The sequence below is a fragment of the Colobus angolensis genome, unplaced genomic scaffold (genome assembly GCF_000951035.1).
Source record: "Colobus angolensis palliatus isolate OR3802 unplaced genomic scaffold, Cang.pa_1.0 Scaffold6, whole genome shotgun sequence".
In the NCBI taxonomy this organism is placed as follows: domain Eukaryota; kingdom Metazoa; phylum Chordata; class Mammalia; order Primates; family Cercopithecidae; genus Colobus; species Colobus angolensis.
The window spans coordinates 615208-629524 of NW_012119598.1; the positions used below are offsets into that span (position 1 = coordinate 615208).

At 39.8% G+C, this 14317-nt stretch overlaps 1 protein-coding gene across 4 annotated transcripts in view; it reads right to left on the reverse strand.

The window, feature by feature from the left end:
- Nucleotides 1-14317, reverse strand: part of BNIP3L (BCL2/adenovirus E1B 19kDa interacting protein 3-like) — a 25007-nt gene that overhangs the window by 9677 nt on the left and 1013 nt on the right. For 3 of the 4 annotated variants that reach the window (XM_011962586.1, XM_011962589.1, XM_011962588.1), the window contains exons 2-3: nt 6610-6793; nt 2098-2170 (exon numbers count right to left, since the gene is read on the reverse strand). In XM_011962586.1, the coding sequence (XP_011817976.1) occupies nt 2098-2170; nt 6610-6793 (257 nt within the window). Of the gene's footprint in view, nt 1-2097; nt 2171-6609; nt 6794-7513; nt 7670-14317 lie in introns of those variants that run through there. The other variant, XM_011962587.1, reaches the window with a different exon arrangement.

Below are 14317 nucleotides of genomic sequence, written 5' to 3' on the forward strand. Positions count from 1 at the left end.
AAAAAAAAAAAAAAAAACAGTCCTTAACCTGTTTTTTTAAGTTTCCTAACCCTCAACTTTCTTCTTATTCAGGAAGAAAATCAATGCTCCCAAATCCTAAATAAATTCATTTTTAAATTATTGTTTCTTCCATTAAAAAAAAGGCAATGTAAAAGGTTTTTGAAAGTTTAAACTATAACTACTGACAGCTCCCTTATTAAGTCTTACTCAACTGTTAAAATCTCTCTCATAGGAGTTACTGTCTTTCTAAACTCTTCCCTTGGTTGAAACTGACCGATCTGATTGTCAACATAAAGTACCTCCTCTTGATGACAGCCTATGCTCTCTTAGGGATTTGGTCCTGCGAAGGGATCAACACTGGCAAACCTACCAAAGGCCAAAAACCTGACATTTTCTTTCCTGAATTTCAAAAATTCCTTTGGAATTCCAGGACAGATGCATTCGGCTCTAGAATTCCGTGTAAATTCAATATTCAGTTAAGCCTAATTGCACATATGCAACTCTGTGAGCCAGGAAAGCACTTACCAAAGTGCTCCACAGAGTTATTAAGTTCTTAAGGGAAAAATGTATGCAGAGAAGAGGAAGAAAGTCTAAGGTCAAATAAGCTTGGGAAACATTTGGTTTAATTAAAAGTTTAAGAGACAGAGTCTTGCTATGTTGACCAGGCTGGACTCAAAACTCCTGGGGCTCAAGGGATCCTCCCGCCTCCACCTCCCAAGTAGCTGAGACTCAGGCAAGTGCCACCATGTCCAGCTTAAACTATAATCATTTCTTTACTGCAGAAACTGGTCAGAACTACTCATGCGACTACTAGGGTGAGAGTGTGGGGGAGCCTACGGCTGCATTACTTTCCATTTACTTGACTTCAGGACTATCTTACAGAAATTCCCTTTGAACAAACATTCTTGAAAACACATTTTGGGAAATGCTAATCTAAACTTTAAGCTTTCTGTATAAAAGATGATATGGATTGAAGAAATCCTCCTCAGGAAAGACCACAGCAAAGAATTTGATTTCTCTCTTGGATTCCTTGGTACGCTTTCTGCTATAGAGACTTTGTATGCTTTCTTCTACATCAGCTATCACTTACTGCATGTGGCCAAACTGACATACATAAGCCTGCAACTCAAATGCTCCAGTCAGATCATCTTACTACATGACAGCCTGCTATTGTGAGCTTCTCTACAGTAAAAAGCTCATCATCATAAAATAAATTCATGCTGAATCCATAGATTTTCGACATTTCAGAGGAAAGCAAAAATAGAGCATAGTAAAGTATGGAGGAGCTCTGTGGCCTTCGGCAACAGAAAGAATACTGGGTGGACACACAAAATATTTCTAGTGCTCAGGACACAGCATACTGAAAACCCTACAAAACAAGGTTTTAGTTGCAACTCATTCAAAGGTTCATTCAATATCTTTCAAGCACCCTAAATACAGGAGAAAAAGAAAAAGGTTCCCATCCTCAAGAATTTGTACTCTAAACGACACTTTCAGGTGATCTTACATATCAATAAAGTTAAAGGCTGGCCATGAGTATTCTAAATCATTAGCAAAAATTATATACTTACCATATTTTAAGTTTTATAACACAAACATTTGTAAGATTTTAATACTATATCCCTGTTTCCAACATTGTGAACTCTTAGTAAACAATATTTATCTTCAAGGAATCTTGCATAATTTAGATAAATTTTATGTCTACCTCTTGAAATTTATCTCAAAAGTCACTGCTTTGATTTCAGATGCATAAAAAAAGAGTCTTCATGTCTAGTTCTTCATCTTCATCTATTCTGTGGTCTTAAAGCATCTATCTCAGTTTTTTCTACTTATAAGCTCAAGAAACTAGCCTGGAGTATTGGCATGATTCATTATGGGCAAGAATTTTCCAATTCTTTTAGAGAGACAAGGCCCCAAATCCTTAACTGTAAAGGAGTGCAACATGAACTATACCATCCTAAATAAATTCCAAAATCAGAAATTCAGTAATAGCTTCAAACTATTCCTAAAAGTCTTCATGTTCTTTATTTTAGCAAAATGTACTTACAGAATTTCCATCTTTCTTGTTTACTGGAAATCAGAATCCCCCCCACACACCTGAGAGCTATGGTCCCTGCTGGTGTGCATTTCCACATCAAACATGATCTGCCCATCTTCTTGTGGCGAAGGGCTAGAAGAGAAGGAATTGAGCTATCAGTTTTAATTCTCACTTTGTCAAATGACTTAGTCTCTACTAGAAATTACAAAATTAAAAGTTACAGCAGTATGGCTTTGAAAAAGCAAATTAGAAAATGTATCATAACCCCATACAAGAAAAATGTATGTGATATTAAATGGCTAAATGAAATTGAGCATTCTTACTCCCAAAATGTTCTGTACTTTTTCAGTAGTAATAAATTCCTTCAAAATGATACATTTGCAAAGGAAATACTACCTACAGACACAAACTGTCACATTTTCTTATATTTACTCTTTTGTCCATTAAAGGTAAAAAATCTTCAAATTCAGGAACTTTAGTTCAGAGTTCTTTTTCTCAAAGTTCCCTCATCACTAAATAATTCACCAGTAGTTCTCAAAGTGCATAAGGTAGTTCTCAAAGATGCTTTCAGACGGTCTTTGAGGTTAAAGTTCCTTTCTTAATACTAGTAGGATTTATTTGCCTTTTTCATTCTCACTCTCCCATGTGTACAATGGAGTTTTCTGAAGGCTACATGATGTGTGATAGTAAAACAGAATGCAAGCGTGGATGAGAACTAGCTGTTTTGTATTAAGCTGGGTGTTAGCGATCTGTAAACGTGTAAAACAATGCCACTATTCTTATTAACTTGGAGGGTTTATAGAAAATAGGTACTTTCACTAAAAAAAAAGTTACTTATGTTAAAATGTATTATTTTTGAATATGTATTTTCTCAGCTTTAATTTCTAATATAGTAAATATCAAAATATATGAACCCACAAACAAGTCCTTTGGGGTCCCTAATGATTTTTAGGAATGTAAAGGTATGCTGGGCGCCGTGGCTCAAGCCTGTAATCCCAGTACTTTGGGAGGCCGAGACGGGCGGATCACCAGGTCAGGAGATCGAGACCATCCTGGCTAACACGGTGAAACCCCGTCTCTACTAAAAAATACAAAAAACTAGCCGGGCGAGGTGGCGGGCGCCTGTAGTCGCAGCTACTCGGGAGGCTGAGGCAGGAGAATGGCGTGAACCCCGGAGGCGGAGCTTGCAGTGAGCCGAGATCGCGCCACTGCACTCCAGCCTGGGCGACAGAGCAAGACTCTGTCTCAAAAAAAAAAAAAAAAAAGGAATGTAAAGGTATATAATGACCGAAAACTTTGAGAACCACTATTTTCCTTATTTCAGAAATATTTGCTTTGAGATATTTCAGAGTGAATTATATAAGCTTATATATTAATATAAAACCTTTATAATTGCATAAAATGCATTCTTAGAACTGTAAAAATTTACAAATAAGTTTTTAGACAAAAACAACACGGTCACAAACTGCACTTGACGCAAGAGATGAACAGAATATGCTAAGCTAATTTCTCAGCTTTATCAATGATTCCTTGTGTAAAAACTGAAAGTCACTGGGGATCCTTCACTACATACACAAACCCTCCCCCAAAATCTAAAATAGAAATAAAAAATATTTGAGGCTTAACTTGCTGAAAGGAATAGATATTAACTATAAAAGTTATCAAGAGTATGTATACAATGTTAATTAATGTACAGAAATGTTGGTGAGACTGACTCAGAAATAAGATCGTCAGAAATTTATCTGACAGATGAGGCCTAGGAGTCTTTTAGACTGGTATAACTGACATAGGAGATTCTTAAATGGGGACAGGAAAAGAGAAAAGCTGGTTCTGCATCAAACAAACGACATATATATTTAGGAAATTTTTATCTTGAACTAGCACAGGAGTCAACCAGAACTGGGCACTCCTGGTGGCCTCAGTTTACTATCTTGGTGCTCATAACACTGTTGGGTTCACAGCTACACATCCGGTTAAGGGTCAGCCTTACACAGCCTTGACCAGGTCAAGGCAGTCAGGGTGACAAAGTCAAGAATCCTATGGAAGCATCGCTCTGCTTCCATATGCTTCTTCACACTGGTACCAACCTCTTCTCTAAACTGTTTATTTCCTCCTAACAATTTGGAATGCATTAGAGCTTCACCCATGGCACATATTAGAATTGGCTGGGGAACTTTTAAAATATTGTGATGTCTCTACCCTGCCCCTGTCAACCAAAATGAGAAGTTCTTGAGATGCAGTCCGTGTGCCGGCATTTTTAAAAACTCCTGGGTGAATCTAGTGTGCCGTCAAGGTGAAAACCCCTGTGACAGAATGGAAGGCAAAGCAGAACACACTGGGGTTCCCAGCTAACAATCCTTGCAGCAACACAAATATTTCTATGCAATCATTTTTAAGTTGAAAATATACATAAATCAGCTCTAGGACTGATACCCAACAACCCCAAAACTTTTCCCCCTACAAAAAACACTTCCCAGTGACTTTTCAAATACAGAGACGCATGGCAATTCACATGACGTGAGTTTTGAAGACACTCCTCAATGGTAAAGCGTGTTAGTCAGATATCCCAGAAGAGTACTGTTGCACACTCAAGTTCTAGGCATTCTCTGAAAGATGACCACTAATCTAGGGCCTGGAGATACATAAGATGAGGGGTAGGAAAGTGTTCAAAAGCACTTGCCATGCCTCCTTCTCACATGCTTTAGCAACCTAAACTGAAACATGATCATGGGAGGGTGAAGGCATATTCAGTCACATATAAAACTGCACCATAGATGAACAGACAGGTAAGCAGGTGACTTTTCTTTGCTCATTGACAGCACCATGTGAACAACTGGCTCATGGACACCATGGTAGCAATGATCAAGGCCCAGACACGAACTTAGAGTGAAAGCCTTGTTGACAGGCCATAACAAGCAGAAAACTTGAGAAACCCATCAGCGAGTTCCATAATATAAATACAAATCTTCATTCGGAAAGACAGACTAATGCTGTAGCTACTAGAATCAAGGGCAAGCTGTTCAGAAGAGAGCCATCTGTTCTGGTTCCGCTTATGACAAGAGCCATCCCAGGCTCTAAGAAACACAGGGACAAGTAGGGGATGACACGGGGGTGGCGGGGGTGCACAGTGTGCCACAGAGCCAACAAGCCAGTCCCCCGCTGCCTTGGCAACATGAGTGGATCATAAGCCACTCAGGAAGCTGGACGTGATTTAACTCATTTCTCCTTTTTTTCACTTCTTCTGATAAGTAATAATATGTGCAATATACACAATTTTTAGAAAATACAAAAATGTTAAGAAGATAAATATCCATACTGCATTCCTAAAGATAGTCACTGTTTACATTTCCTTAATCTGCTTCCTGTGCATTTGTATTTTCTAAATGGTTAACATCAGTTAACAACTACCCAGAAGGTCATCCAGTGACCCATAATGCTAACAGTGTAGCTGTCACTGAAACAAGAATTTTTTAAACGTCATTTAATATCTAGCCCTTTTGGAAAAAAACCAGAAAAGTTTATACTAAAAAATAATGACCTGGTTTCATTCCACACACATATCTCATTGTAATCTTACTCTTTCACCATAAGCAGTCCTTAATCCATGGAATGAGTTTCTTCAGGTCAAACACAGAAAAATGAGGTCTGAAACAAAACATCCTCTGAGAAAGCAGAATAGCCTTCAAAACTATCTTCACAGACCTTGGTTGGTGCTTCCAACTGTGCAAATATTGCCATAACGTGCAACGACCTGCAGGTCCTATGAGTCAAACATTTACTGTCTATTATGTGCCAGCACCATTACTGTGAAGCTAATAAAAATGAAACATGGCTCCTGCCCTTTGAAACGTCAAGATCTAGAAGGGAAGACAGACATATACAGAGGTAACTAATTCAAGGCAGTCTGTGATCTGTAAAACAGGGATACAAAGGAAAATGGGGGAAAACTATATTAATTCTATAAATTAGCATTTACGCCACTGAATTTTTAAACCGATAAACTGCTAAAAACAATATAATCGCCGGGCGCGGTGGCTCAAGCCTGTAATCCCAGCACTTTGGGAGGCCGAGACGGGCGGATCACGAGGTCAGGAGATTGAGACCATCCTGGCTAACACGGTGAAACCCCGTCTCTACTAAAAATACAAAAACTAGCCGGGCGAGGTGGCGGGCGCCTGTAGTCCCAGCTACTCGGGAGGCTGAGGCAGGAGAATGGCGTAAACCCGGGAGGCGGAGCTTGCAGTGAGCTGAGATCAGGCCACTGCACTCCAGTCCGGTCGACAGAGCGAGACTCCGCCTCAAAAAACAAACAAACAAACAAACAAAAAAAACCAATATAATCTGGGTAAGCAAAATGACAATCTGGGGAAAACCGGTGGGCACTGAAGCATCTGTCAATTAGCTGTCTCACATAAACACAACATATATCTGTGCAATATATATTACACTGCAATGTATCAGAAGGCATATTTTGCTAAGTGACGATTTAGGCAAATAAATTTTTCCTAGAGAGAATGAGCCCTATAACCCATTCGTTTCTTGAATTCCACCAAAACATGGGTCTCACTTACCTGTCACAGTGAGAACTGCCTCTTGAACTACTCTGTCCTGATTCATGTTGTGCATCCAGTAGAATCTTCTCCATGTCTCCATTGTGGATGGAGGATGAGGATGGTACGTGTTCCAGCCCCCCATTTTTCCCATTGCCATTATCATTGCCATTGCTGCTGCTCATGGGGAGCTCCACCCAGGAACCTGTTGGACAAGTCAGATAAGTTAACCACAGCAGAACTGAAATCTGTCATGTGCACACAGATGTGAACGTGGTGAATCCAGATAAGAATTCCGACTCTTCTCAAACCAAAGGCAAAAGTATTCTGAAGAAAATAAGTAAGAATAAAAGTCTAAAGATCTATATAGTTCTGTTCCTGAAATAGCTCATGCCATCAACTGAGAAGCAGCGCGAACTCTGAAACATCTCAGAAAATGTGTTTTCCAGTCAATATTCTCTCTGGGTAAAGCTTAGTTTATGATAACACTTTACTGAAAACTCTGAGGTTGCTTTTCAAAAAAAAAAATTGCTACTTTTAGGCTACTTACCTTTAATATTTTAGTTGGTGTATATATACACACACACTTTCTTCATAGTCTACCTAAGCTACTCAGCTGTATCTGCTCCAGAAATGAAATAAATACATCACTTACAAATTTCATAAAAGATCTAAGTAAGTTAGCAACTATATCCTACTTAGTGCAAACAACTGAGAAATTCCTACAGAGGGAACCTAAATCCAATAGCAAAAATTTCAATTTGTACACAAATCAGGAGCATAAAATTAATGCGGCTGGTTAACTAAATCAGGTGATAATTGCTAAAAATTCAGAAAAAAGCGTTAGCTCTCACTGATTAGTTTCTTCATTTCCTTTATATCTCATGCTTTCTAGTCTTTCTCCTTTTTCATACACTAAACATACCTTGTGAACTTGTATTTTTTCTCTTCTCTCCCACGAGTTTCCACTTTCTAGGGTTTTCATTAAACCCTGTTGACGTGGGGGCAGAAACAACCGCCCATCAGCTATAGGCAAACACGAAAAGTTTTCTTGGACACAAAGTTGAAGGGGTGGAGCCACAGAAAAAGGGGATGTGCCACTGGTAATTCTACATAGGTCTTGAAAATATTTATTGGTCCAATGAGTTTGCTAAACATATTAAGGTGCTTTAATTTTAGTAAGAGTTGAGGCCAGGTACAGTGGCTCACACATGTAATCCCAGCACTTTGGAAGGCTGAGGCACCTGGATTGCTTGAGTCCAGGAGTTTGACACTAGCCTGAGCAACATGGCAAGACCCTGTCTCTACAAAAGAATAGTAAGTAAATAAATAAATAAATAGTTAACAGTAGCCAATAAACTAACTTCACAGTAAAAAGAGATAGTAGTATATTTTGTTCATAATTTCTATTTCTTACAATAAATTTTGTTTTAGAAAATGTAACCAAGTGGCTTGGTGTGGTCATCCCTCTAAACTCCCAACAGAAGTGTTATAGAGTTCCAGGGATGAACAAGGAGTTCCGTCAGTAAGTTGAAGTAAAATCATCAAAACTGGCTCAGACTCTAAAATGCACTCTAAATGTGGCGATGGCTACACCAGTTCCAGAGTGAATTCAACATCGCCCTCACAAGAAAGAAAACTCCAAGGCAGACGTAGCTGGGAATCTGACCCCATCACTTCCTGTCTACCTTTGTGACCTGAGCTTCAGCTTCCTCATTTGTAAACAGAGATAATAATAACACCGGGGTGCTGTGAGGACTTAGTAGTATCGAGTGCTGGTAAACGGAAGATGCTCAGTTATACACTAGAATTTACATTTATAAGTCCTTAGAACACTTTTCTTTCCGTTTGAAGCAGCCCCAGTGGCTACTACCATCCCATAATTACCACCAATTCCTTAGGACTCTGCTGCCAAATGACAGAGCTGTACATCTCCAGGCCTCATTCTATACACACATAAAATGGACGCAGACTAAAGATAACTCAAAATGGATTAACAAATACGACTAGCAAAGCTAAGAGAGATCTAACATTGAAGATGATTTATCTAGAGTGCCTCTGGAGTGTATAAGAAATATGCCAAAAGCATCCCTAAATTTAGAGCTCTGTAAAATATTTCAACTGGAGAGAAAGGGGGTGGGGGAGATAATATGTATATAAAACCAGTTTTTTTCTGACTCTGTTTCTAGGATTTTCAAACTTATTTTTAAACCAATGGAACCAGTTCTTCTTGTATAGAAACCTAATGCGTACAATAGTAGTAACAAACCAAAACCCAGAGCTGCTCTGACAGAAGCACAGCTAAGGAACCAGGAGTTCCAGATGGGTCTCTGTGGAAGCCAGTCTTCCCTAAAATACAATTAATGTTCACTTGAAGTAGCTGATCAAAGAGAAAAAAGGGTGTAACAAACAGTATCAGGCTTTCCGTTCCTTACTTTTGTCTTTCTTTTGAGAGAGTCTTGCACTGTCACCCAGGTTGGAGCACAGTGGCAAAAATCACAGCTCACTGCAGCCTTGATTCCTGGGCTCAAGCCATCCTCCCACCTCAGTCTCCCAAGAAGTTGGGACTATAGGGCACATACCACCATGCCCAACTTATTTATTTATTTATGTATTTATGTATTTATTTAGTAGAGATGGGGTCTCCCTACATTGCCCAGGTTGGTCTCAAACTCCTGGGTTTCAGCAATCCTCCCACCTCAGCCTCCCAAAGTGCTGGGCTTACAGGTATGAGCCACTGCTCCCAGCCTGGTTTTTACTTTTTTGAAGGACTTTCAAATCAATGTCTGGATCCTATTTTCTTCATTAAAAACACATAAGTAATCATAATCTAATATATACTTTAGGAACCTGAAAGAGACATACCTAGAACAGCTTAGAAAAAGTGATCTGTGCTGTGGCCTCCACACCCTGTAGCATAACTGAAAGCACTTCTACTTAAGGCAGACAATTTGTACTTGGCATACACTGGTATAGTTTGGTCAGGGGCTGAGACTGAAGCCAGGCTCCCACTCTCAGTTACAGCTGTTACCCTCGCACAGGGTACTTAACCTCTTTGTGCCTCAGTTTTCTCATCTATAAAACAGAGATAATAATTGTATCTACCTCGAAGACTTTGTTAGGAGGATTAAATGAATAAAGCACCCAGAACAATGAGAAAGGGCCTTAAGAAAGTTTTAGCTACTATAACTATATTCTGTATCATAGAAAAACCATTCCTTACTGGAAAAATGTGTTCCTAGAAAACGTAAACATCAGTACATAAAATTAAAAATTAACATCTCTCCCAACCTCCCATTCCTTCTCCCAAAGGAGCCACTTTTCACAGTTTCACATGGAGACTTGCAGTTTTTTCCAATGAAATATAGGTCTGTTTTTGCTTTTGTTTTTATAAAGAAATGGAACTGTACCATACACACACACTGACATATTCTGTAAGTCGTTTTTCAGACGTCTTCCCTATCAATATATACTGACATTCATTCTTTCGAACAACTGCATTGCATCTCATCTTTTATAAAGATATACCATACTTTAACCATTATCTAAATGGCAATGGTTAACCACTACTCAGATGGTTGTTTCTAATACTTTGTTATTACAATCAGGGCTTCAGTGAACATTCTGGAGAATAATGTGACAATATGTATTAACAGCCTTAAAAGGGTAGATTTCCTTTAACTCAGTAATTCTCTTTCAAAAATATTATCTATGGAAATACATAGTGGGTGCAGAGAGTTATGTACATAGGCATTAATTAAGAGGCTACATATTAATCTTTTGAGTAACATACAAAAAAACAAATATGTCTTCCTCAATAGATGAAAAACACATCCGTTTCCCATCACCTGATTTGTTCCTGATTTACAGCCTCAGAATTTCTTAGTGTTCTAACTCTACCAGTCCTCACAAAGTCCCTTTTTACTTGCAAAGGAAACAAGGCTAGATAAGACGTTTGTGCTGTCCAAGCAACACAAAGTAGAAAACAACCACAGAGTGAATTCTCTTCCTAATAATCAAGCTTGAAAACTAAAACCTGGAAAGCTTTCTCTATTATTTAAAAGACTTTACAAATTAAGAGCTGTTCCTTATGCCAATCTGTACATAATATGCAATGACGAGGTATTTTCTGGTTTGGGTTTATTGGGAATGACTAAGAGATTCAGAGAAACTTCTGTGAATGCTTCTCCATTCTCTAATATAATAGATCGTGAAGGGTAGTCCAATAATTGTGATTATACTCATTGCTGTATGTTGCATAATCTTTACAGTTTTATAATCATTAGTTCAATCCTCTTGCAAGAAGAAGAGGAGAGGAGCTTTGGGACAAGAGGAGGAGAGAATGAAGAGTATTTCTCCTCATTTTTTCCCCCCTAACTTTTAAAGGCCCACAATGTAACTCTTTTCAAATTTCATTATATTTACATTCTTTCCTCAAAGCTTTTCACTCATTATTGAAAGGAATCCAGACCAGGCCAACAAGAGTCACTGGCATTCTTCTTAAATTAAAAAAAAAAAAAAAGTTGGTCTTTTTGCAGAAGTATGTATTTACACACAAGTTACATAGGTATTCAAAACATTATGAGGCAGTGACAATCCATGAAGGCCTTAACAGCACTCTTCATAACAGGAAAGCAAGGACATCGTGCTTGAAGACGTTTCTATTTAAAAAAAAAAAAAAAAAACAGTTTGTGACCAGCTTGGGCAACAAAGAGAAACTCCATTTCTACAAAAAATAAGTTAGCCAGTGACCAGCCTGGGCAATGAGGTGAAACTCCAACTCTACAAGAAATAAAATAATTAGCTGGGTGTGGGGGTGTGCACCTGCAGTCCTAGCTACTTAAGAGGCTGAGGCAGGAGGATCACTTGAGCCCAGGAGGTCGAAGCTGCCATGAGCTATGACTGCATCACTGCACTCTAGTTTGGGTGACAGAGCAAGACCCTGTCTCCAAAAAACAAACAAACAAAAAAAATCGAAAAGAAAAAAAGGCTATATTTCTCAATAACAAGAATTACACTACGACTTTTACTACTACTTTGATTTTCCTTATTCGACCAATTAAATCTTATTCAAATGTTCTTAAGGAATTTGATAGTTTTCTTAACAACAAAACAAACTGGACAACATCCTTTTGACTTGGAAGGAGTTTGGGTATTTGCCCTGTAATTTTTAATGAAAGTGAACAGTCTCTCCACAGCGGTAAAGTTAAAAAAAAAAAATCACAGAAATACTTCATTATTCAAATATTACAATAATTTGCTATTGAAACTCTGCTTTGACCCCTGAACCAAAGATAAAAAATCCCAAACCCAAGAAAATCTGTACATTTCATCTGTTTTTCAGTTGTGCAACTTTACCCAACAAAGTCCTTCAGCTTATCAGCAATTTGGATAGTACTAGGTGCCTGAATAAATTGTTTTGCCCAATGCCCAAAAATCACTTCAAGGAATCAATGAGGCTTCTTGTTTTGTTCAGTGCAGTGTTGTGTAATGAGCTAAAAAAACGAACACAGTTAACAGGAAAGAGGGGAGTAATTAAATATGGCATTATCTAAAAGCTTTTCAGAAAGCTCACCCTATCCCACGAAAAATACTTTCTGTCTAGAAGATTTCCCAAAGCAACATTTTGATATCCCATGCAGGCTGAGAGTACTTCCACCTCTGTAAGAGCTGATGTCAACCAAGCAGGAACCGACCGGCCAAAGACATCAAACTCCTCATTGGTCTGTCAGACTCCAAGATAAACAATGACATATGGCTCAGCCTTTTTTTTTTTTTTTTTTTTTTGAGACAGAGTCTCGTTCTGTCACCCAGGCTGGAGTGCAGTGGCCCGATCTCTGCTCACTGCAACCTCTGCCTCCCGGATTCAAGCGATTCTCCTGCCTCAGCCTCCTGAGTAGCTGGGATTACAGGCGCCCAACAAGTCAGCTAAATTTTTGTATTTTCAGTAGAGAGGGGGTTGGTCTCTCACTATGTTGGCCAGGCTGGTCTCGAATTCCTGACCTCAAGTGATCCACCCGCTTTGGCCTCCCAAAGTGCTGGGATGACAAGTATGAGCCACTGCGCCCTGCTTGGCTCAGCCCTTATTGTTGTTGTTACAGGGTCAAAGGAAGATGAAAATCCCTTAGATTTCAGTGAAATCATGTACACCTACCAAGTATCTTCACTCATAAGAAAACTGCACAATTAAGAAACAGAATACTAAAAAGAAACAGAAAGGTGGGCCACCTTTGTGAATTAGGTAGAATAACACACTGACAAAATAAGACACACAGACCAGCAGGAGGTTCTGGACCACTGGAAAGAAGTCCTGAAAAGAGGCCGGGTGTGGTGGCTCAAGCCTGTAATTCCAGCACTTTGGGAGGCCCAGGCGGGCTAATCACGTGAGGTCAGGAGTTTGAGACCAGCCTGGCCAACATGGTGAGAGACCAACCCCCTCACTACTAAAAATACAAAAATTAGCCTGGGTTGGTGTCGGGCGCCTGTAATCCCAACTACATGGCGAAACTTCGTCTCCACTAAAAATACAAAAATTAGCAGGGCGGGTGGCAGGCACCTGTAGTCCCAGCTACTCAGGAGGCCGAGGCAGAAGAATCGCTTGAATCTGGGAGGTAGAGGTTGTAGACAGAGCGAGACTCCATCTCAAAAAAAAAAAGAAAAGCCCTGAAAAGAGCAGTAGACAGGCTGAACATGAGAACCTCCGCTTTGCTCCCAGCCAGTTGTGAACTTGGACCAGGCTCTGTACTCTAGACTTGTTTCTCTACAGGTAAACAACAGGAGGCAGTTAGCTAGCTCTGAAGTTTCTTCCCATTCTAAAATCTAAGACAGTATGCTAAACATGGGCAAATAACTTAAAATTGCATAGGAATATGTGATACGAATAACGTTTAATGACTCGTACATTCATCCTAATTTACTGTGGTAAATAACACAACCATCTTACATTCTGGAATATAGGACACTTAAAGGTTTTGGGAATTAACCCATCAAAACCTGGAGCAGCAGCATCCGTCTTAAAATCTCCAAACTCCGTCGCTACCTGGTGAGGGCTGAAACTCTCTTCCCCAGAATAATCTTCAGGCCACGCTGGAAGCATCTCCCTCTTAGGAAAGATATTGCATGACCTTTAAGCATCCAAGCGGTTTTGAAAAGCCTTCATCTGGCCATATGCTCGCTGCCCCCATTACCTCTTTCCCAAGAGTTGAATGAAAGAAAGGTTAGGCAAGAACCCTTCCGAGAAAGCTCCCGGTTCTCACGACCAGGAACAATCTGAGGACAAGATGTCTGGGCAGCGGAATGTTATGAAAAGACCCTGGCCTGGGTTGTCCATCAGCCTTGCCCGTTAACTTCCAACTGCCCGAGTGCGTTTTCAATTCCGTTTCTTTAAATGCATGGCCCCACACTCCCTGACGTGTGCAGTCCTGGGTGGTTCAGGAGGCTGCTCTCAGGTTTACTGGGCGCACAACCTCATCGCTTTAAAAAAAAAAAAAAATCACTTGAGCAACTTCGAGAAAGCTAATAAAAAAAATGAAAAAAGGAAAAAGGAGAAGCAAGGCACAGCCTCTCACCCCACACGTGACTGAAGCCACCCCTAGACCAGCAAATGAATTTTCCTGACAAACATGTGGCAACAAAGGAATGCTCGTTGGGGGCTCCCGAGCCCGCCAGACGCTGCCCGCCCGCTGGCCCCGCACACCTGATCCCCGACACTTCCCGCGGCAGCCTCCCG